Source organism: Rosa rugosa, chromosome 4 (assembly GCF_958449725.1).
Source record: "Rosa rugosa chromosome 4, drRosRugo1.1, whole genome shotgun sequence".
Classification (NCBI taxonomy): domain Eukaryota; kingdom Viridiplantae; phylum Streptophyta; class Magnoliopsida; order Rosales; family Rosaceae; genus Rosa; species Rosa rugosa.
Genome location: NC_084823.1, coordinates 23,157,024 through 23,164,428, shown reverse-complemented (window position 1 = coordinate 23,164,428; position 7,405 = coordinate 23,157,024). Strand labels below are relative to the sequence as shown.

General features: G+C 35.6%; 1 protein-coding gene across 4 annotated transcripts; it reads right to left on the bottom strand.

The window, feature by feature from the left end:
- Positions 1 to 686: 686 nt before the first annotated feature.
- On the bottom strand, positions 687 to 5,128 carry LOC133746168 (zinc finger transcription factor YY1). Of its 4 annotated transcripts, none has more exons than XM_062174326.1 (6): positions 4,843 to 5,128; positions 4,541 to 4,599; positions 3,251 to 3,450; positions 2,703 to 2,792; positions 1,654 to 1,797; positions 687 to 1,344 (listed from the first exon to the last, which is right to left on the bottom strand). In XM_062174326.1, the coding sequence occupies exons 1-6, from the start codon at positions 4,926 to 4,928 to the stop codon at positions 805 to 807; spliced, it is 1,119 nt and encodes a 372-aa protein (XP_062030310.1). In that variant the 5' UTR covers positions 4,929 to 5,128; the 3' UTR covers positions 687 to 804. The 4 variants fall into 4 exon arrangements, with proteins under 4 accessions (XP_062030310.1, XP_062030311.1, XP_062030313.1 ...); XM_062174327.1 differs by having other exon boundaries at positions 687 to 1,338; XM_062174329.1 differs by having other exon boundaries at positions 3,251 to 3,441.
- Positions 5,129 to 7,405: the final 2,277 nt, after the last annotated feature.

Below are 7,405 nucleotides of genomic sequence, written 5' to 3'. Positions count from 1 at the left end.
GTTGCAGGATGAAACGGAGTGCTGTCGAAGTCTTTTCATGCAGCAACAAACTAGGAAATTTATGCTATTTGTAATGATGTTTCTTCGTAATAGAGTTATCTTTATGTTATGTCACTGTTTTGTTAAAGCAAATAGAGTAGTTAGTACTGCACTCTTTGCTAATTGGCGCATGTTAGAATATATAGATTTTGTGAAGACTCCTGGTATTATTTTAGGAATTTCTCTTGATGCTTATTGTAATTTGAGGTTTAGGCTCTATGTCTCCCATTATATTCTACAGTTTCATTAATCAATGCTTGAAGCAGCCGCATCAGCCCCCCTTTCTAAAAAAGGAATTAATAAGTTGACCTAATTCAATGATTTTAATCGTTGTCTAAAATTGTGTTTACAAAAAATCAACTAAATCCATTTTTTTTTTGTCATTCAAAACTGTGTCAACAAATGTAGTTCCTTAGATAAAATTAAAACAAACATTGTGCTAATTAAATGGATACATGTTTTCCAATTTAGTTATTTTATATAGGATTTATATGTGAGTATGTAACTAGAGAATGAATGATTTAGATTATTAAACTATGTACTAAAAATAAAAACAACCTCACATGTCAAATTTAATGAGGTCCTCTCTAATTCTCTCCTCTCTCTCAATTATAGGACTGCCTAATTCACATTGCCACCTCCAAAGGTAAAGAAAAAATATAAAGAACGGAATAGAATAGAATAGAATAAAATTAGAGGTATGGTCACAGACTAAGTGCCTCTATTATCCATCCATCAAGGACAAATAAAAACTCCCTCAAAGATCTAGTCTTCATCTTCTGTTTCTTCATCATCATCGTCGTTGTTTCCGGCATACCTCCAACCATCCTCTACATTGTCACGGTCCTCCTCCGTTTCTTCACTATCTTCTTCATAAACTACTTCTTTGACTGGCCACGGCTTTTTCATTGTGTTCGTAGTGGCCTGAGATGGAGTTGAGCCCTTGCGCACTTTGGCAGGCGGGAACTTCAAATTCGGCTTGGCCCTATTTGTTTTCTGGCTTTTGCCATTCACACGTTTTCCCGCATAGACATCTTGATCACTGGCTTCGTCCATCTCATTGTCAGCAGTATTAAGGGCATGCTCAGCATTTTCATCAGACATATGACCAGGATGCTCTCTCCTCAGATGTAGTTTAAGCTTGTATTCATGGATGTAGGCTTTTTCACACCCTTCATAAGGGCAGGCATAAGGGCGATCAGATGATGCAGAACCATAAACCCCTGCAGAAGGCTTGGGAGTTTTTGTTTGCTTCTCTGAAGGTGGAACAGTATACTTAGGCACATCCACAGGCACATTCTGCAACTGAAATTAATGTTAATATTGGAACCAAAATCAAACTTTCTATTGGTAAGAAAGTTAACAAAAATAGTTACATAATGTCAATATCAGTTATAAGTTGGCATTGTCCACGACATATTATTGGGCCTAATTTCTGAATATTCTAATAACACAAACCTCACATTCATATGCAATAAAAGGATTTACTGTGTTCTTCCTGGAACAGCATAAGATTATGAATTATAGAAACAAGGGACATTTACAGGCAGAATTATAGAATACAATATACATAAAAAATAAAATATAAATGCAAAGAGCAGAGGAATTAGCAACCTTTTCATGGTGAGATGAAATGTGGTTTTTAAGCTTGTACTCATGTGCATATCTCTTTCCACATTCTGGGTATGGGCATATATGATAGTTCTCTTGTGAATGTGTTTTCATGTGAGACCGTAGGTTGAAATCCAGGGAGAATGCCTGCAGATGTAAGATTTGAATACTTCACTACAACAGTAAGACCAAAAGAAAACGGAACAAAAATAAAACTTCATTACAACAATACAGATATTTTATGCATCCCATGCACACCCACAAATGATTATGGAAGTTGGAGCGTTTTGGTGCCAATCTTATTGAAAATAATTGATGGACTTTCTTCTGGGTCCATCTCGTCCAAATTAGAACGCCGAAGTACCCTCCTAAGTATGAGGTTGGATTATAGCTCATGAAAGGATGAATACGTGCGACATGGTTCAGAGGAGACGACCATACTTGTTCAGCTGAAGTTTATAAGCAATGCTGAAGTTCAGATCACCCAGTCAAGTATTTTTTAGAGTGAGCTGGGACAATCCAGCTTCATATGTTCCTTATTGAGTGAAGAATAAGTTCTTTCGTGGAAAAAACAGAGGCATAGTGCTATGTGAGGAAAGGATGGCACCTGTGTGGGAAAAAGTTCACTTTTTGGGCATCCCTCGGAGCACTTGTATCTTCCTGAGTTTAGGGAATATTCTTCCCAAGCAATTTTTTATGTTTGGACTGCAGTTTAATTTGTTTGTTTCTAGTTATCTTTGTTTTAAGTAACTTGCAACTGTAGAGTTTTCCTGGGGAGACAATGCAGTCCCCTATATTTAATTGTTTTTCTTCATTGAAAGTGTTCCTCTTCAAAGTAAACAAAAATGCCAAATGGCAACTGGAAATAAACTAAACATAACATAGAAATGGATCAAATATATTGCATCTTTCAGAAGAAAACATTATGGTCATATTTTGTACGAGAAAATACAACAAAACAGCACAAATTCAACATTAGAGTCCAAGAGATCAAGGAAAGAAATCAGCAAAGGAAAAAGTAAGCACTTTTTAATAGGGGATAAAATGATCACCTTACCACAGCCTTCATGAGGGCATACAAAATCTCTTTCACCAGTATGAATGAGAAAGTGTCGTTTCAACTTTGAACTATCCAAAAATTTCTGCAACATTAACATTATTCTTCTCAATTTACTAAGAGACAAGAAACTTCGATGGAAAATCAATATTTATACATTAACTAGTCTTTCCCCCCCAAGTTCCATTGGTTCACACAATAAAATAATATACATAGGAGTAGCACTATTGAGAGTTGCACAGCAAGTTCCAGAAATAAAAAAACAGACCACTTTTAATGAAATAAAAAAATAAAAACCTTTAAAAAACACACAACTTTTTAGCCTACTTAACAAATACTTTCTTTCCAGCAAGTAGTATGTTACTAACGGTAGAAGATGGGATTTGACTTTCAACATTTCCCTTATTATACTTTTCTCAAAATTGTAACCTGACAACTTGTTTCACATTGTTTTGACAAGCTAGTAACTTGCTATCTCAAAACCATCAGTCAAAATAGTAAACCAAAAGTTGGGGAAAACAACATACACATTCTAAACAATACCTTCCCACAACCCTCATAGTGACAAACATACTGTCTCTCCCCATGTATGTGAGAATGCTTCCTCAAAGCACCAGCATCAATAAAGGTCTTCCCACAGCCTTCATAGCTGCAAAGAAAAAGGACTTCAGTTGTAGGTTCTGGTTCTGGCTCTGGTGCCACTAGCTCATTTGATTTCTCATTCAAAGCCTTTACTGTACCCTCTAAGAAAAACAGCAAAAAATGAGAAAAATCGGGAGAACCCATTACCGTCATAAGTACAAAAAACAAGCAGGACATGCTTTTCCGAACAAGTCAATTCAAGAGGGCTACCACAACTCATCTTTAATCCTCTAAGTCACGAGCTTAAAGTAAACTTGACCCATGTAAAACTAAGAAACTAAAATAACATTTCAAGACACTTGGCTGAATCAGTAATGAGAACAGTGCAAGCTTTGCAGATGGTACTATGTTTCCCCATAATTGGATTACCTTCAAAAGATAACCTAATAATTTAGAACTGACAGAGTTTGCTTCGATGTCACTATGGTAAAAAGTGAGCATTTGCTTCAAGGGGAGATTTTAAGGGGCTGAATGTTGGAAAGTTATGGGACATTTTCAAGCAAGTCTTAGAGAAACTTGCGAAACTTGCTTTGTAGCATGATATCTCATATTTTCAATCCTATAATCAGATTTGGAAGGATTTGTAAGAATGGGGAATAAAAGCTAGTTTCCTATCTTGTTTTATGTTTTTGCTGATGTTCAACTGGTTTATCACTGTTGTACATTGTCATTAAAATTTTGTTTCTCTTCAAAGAAAATAAAATAAAGGGACAAGTATTAGCTGAATGTTTTAGATGTAGTTAGGAAAATGACTGATAAACTTAACGAAATTACAACCTACAAAACTTTAGAGATGTCAAACTAGAAATAGACAGACGCAGAAAGGATAGATAAACCAAGCCCAACAAATATAGTGCTACTTGATGCAATGCAACAAAAAATATATGAACATAAGGCAACATTTTAGATCTTAGCAGAGCCCATTTGTTAGGTAAATATATGACTAGAAAACGAATGAAAGTCAAGTAAACAAGGGAGGGTTAAGTTCAGTTTATTAACCCATACCCATAGGGTGGTAAACTGAATGTAACCCAATAAGTAGAGTGTGATTTCTTCACCAATTGGGTCAATCAGCACTCATACTAATTCTCACTCATGGAAAATTCATAGCGTACAAAGTAAACCTGGGTAATGAGTTGTTTCAAGCAGAGTAGAGTAGTATGCAGGTAGGGGAGAAGATGTAAAGGGTACCTGTGACCCATTTCAAGAGAGAGCACTTTCCACCTGTTGCTACGACATCCTGCGGAACCCTACAAAAAGTTTCATCAAAAGATTAGACCGCACCCTAGTTTTCGTTTGAATATCTTGATCTGAACAGGATTGAATAAACCTGAGTTCCTTCCTAAACCCTAGCCCCAATGAGGCAGTTAAACCAAATCTTCAACCTCAGATAGAATTGTCTTTCAATAGAATCCAATGCAATCTTGTCACTAAGATCATATAATTACACATGGCTTGAAGAAGAACAATTGCAAATCCCTAAGACAACTTACCATTGTTTAACCCATCTAACAGCGGGAGCTTTGGATCTGAAGATGGTGCGCCTCTCGAAATAATTGTGATGGAATTGGGTATCCATATCTTTCTTCTGTTTTCACACTTTAAGCTCAGCTTCAGCAGCCGTTCGTCTTCCCTTGGAAGGGGCGGGTCGAGCTATTTCTTTTTCGTTTCTTAAAATCCCCCTGCGCGGCTTTTAATTCTCTTCATGAAAAGCTCTCTCCGTCTCCGTCTCCGCTCTTTTTTTTTTTTTTTTTATCTAGTTGGTCCAACTATGATCCGTCCTTTGCAATTGCAATTGACGAAGAAGATGATAAGTTATTGCTCTAATACGAATTTTGGGTAGTTTTTTTTTTTTTGGTCTGAAAGAATTTTTTTTTTTTTATCAGATAAACAACTCAAATGCTACAACTAGTGTTTCGTGAGTTGAACTCACAACCTTCCACTTACGAAAGGGAGAATATGCCACTAGACCAAATGGTACTGGACGTCTGAAAGAATTTTTGGTAGTTGAATGGCTCTAATTAAAAATTTATATAGTTAAAGAAAAATAATAAAAAAATATAAATTGTCGAAAATACAGATTTAATTGTTGAAGAGTGTTTTGACAAAATTAAAGATATGTACTTAGCTTTTTAAGTATTTAAAAAAGTGAATTGAAGGTTTAATTAGTAGGAATGTCTAAATATCAAATTTGTAGGTTCAATTAGAACCATTCTTACTCATATTGTTCTAAAAAAAATTGTTAATTTGCTAACATGACGATGACATGGAACCCATTTGATGACGTGTCACACCTAGTCAGATTAGGTATTAACCATGAACTTCATGGATTTTTTTTTTTCTTCCTTATGTGAGCATAGAGATTGACACACTAGAAGAAGAAAAAGAAAAGAAGAGAGCACACCAATTCCATGTCAACACCTAATCTGACTAGGTGTGACCCGTAAATTGCCACGTCAACAAAAATTAGTTCCATGAACTTTACATGACCAATTCTTAGACATACATCTCTTGCTATGTCTTTGACATCAACAGCCACACCCCGCCTCGTCATCCATTCCTTTATATTTCTCTTCCTCATGAACACACCATTGCACGCCCTCCAACCCTCCTTCTCCATTCTCTTCATCTCTCTTCATCTTTCTTCCATTTTAGAGGTGGATTTCAAGTGGGTTCATCTTCAAATTCATCAGGGTAATTTGACATTAGATTAGCATCATTTGTTGTTTGATCATCAATTTATATAAGGGAGGCTAATGATAGACAGTTTAAGCTCTAACTTCCATCTGTTTCATGATACGCTTGAAGCAAGCGCATAATTTAACCCTGAAAATATCGTTAGTAGTATAAGCAAATAGGGATCGTTCTATTCCGGGGATTGAGGGTACACCTGTCATTGTCAAACAATTAAACAATTAAAATTAAAACAAAGTATAATATTCACAAGTATAAACATTATTTACGAAAAGGGGGGATTTTTGGTTTTGGTTTTCGAAAAATTAACTAAGTTAAGAAAACAAATAAAACACAAAAACATAAGAACACGAATGGAATGAGAGAACAAAGATCAAAACCGAAACTATGATTAAAATCGATTTAAACCCTAATATTGTTCATCTAAGTCATGAGAAAGGAGTTGATCATGTGAAATATTCGAAAGCAAATAATTTCCCATTTTTTTACTTTTCAATGCTAATTAACCTAAGTGAAAGCACAAAGATTAATCCTATCAAACATGTAATCAAGCCCTAGAAAGCTAGTCAATCATGACATGTTTAACGCATTAGACATAGAGAAAGGCTATCAACTCAAGTGTACAACTTAGTATGGAAAAGTCCACCTAATTGCAATCCTCTTTAATTAAATTCGATCTTTGTCCAAAACCTTTACTACTTTGATTCAAGTTTACACAAAACAAAAAGTTGATTTATGTTCTTAAACCTAGCAACAATTATGCATAAACCCTATATGTTTCAAACCACACAAGATTAACACACAAAGGATATCTATCAAGCAAATTTAATCAAACAAACTCACATAAGCGACTCTCGAATTACAATATATGAATCTGAAAATTCTCAATTAATCATAAAAATTCCAGAAATTAATATTTGTTCAAACACATATGTCAACTAGTTCATAACCAACGAAATTCAAAGCAAATGTTACAAAGGAGAATCGGATTACACCGTGGATGATGATGGTGATGAACGATTGATGTTGTAATCCCTTGAATCTCGAAAGCAAGCTTCAAGGATGGTGATGGATGATGGATGCTCACGGCATTTCTTCTTCTCCCTTGGCCTTGCTTGAACTCGTGGAGATGACTAGAGGATGGAGAGAGATGCTCACGGCAAAAGGAGAACTTTTCTGATTTTTTTCTAAAGTGTAAAACGTAAAGGAGAGGAACCCTTAACGTTGAGAATGAGAGAGTATATATAGGGGACGGCCTCCTTGCTCTCCAAGCCGTGTACTTCTCTCAAAATTCTCACAGCAATGATGTGATAACTCCACATAATTTCCTCCAATGCTTGCTTGCCACATAAGCCCTATGAG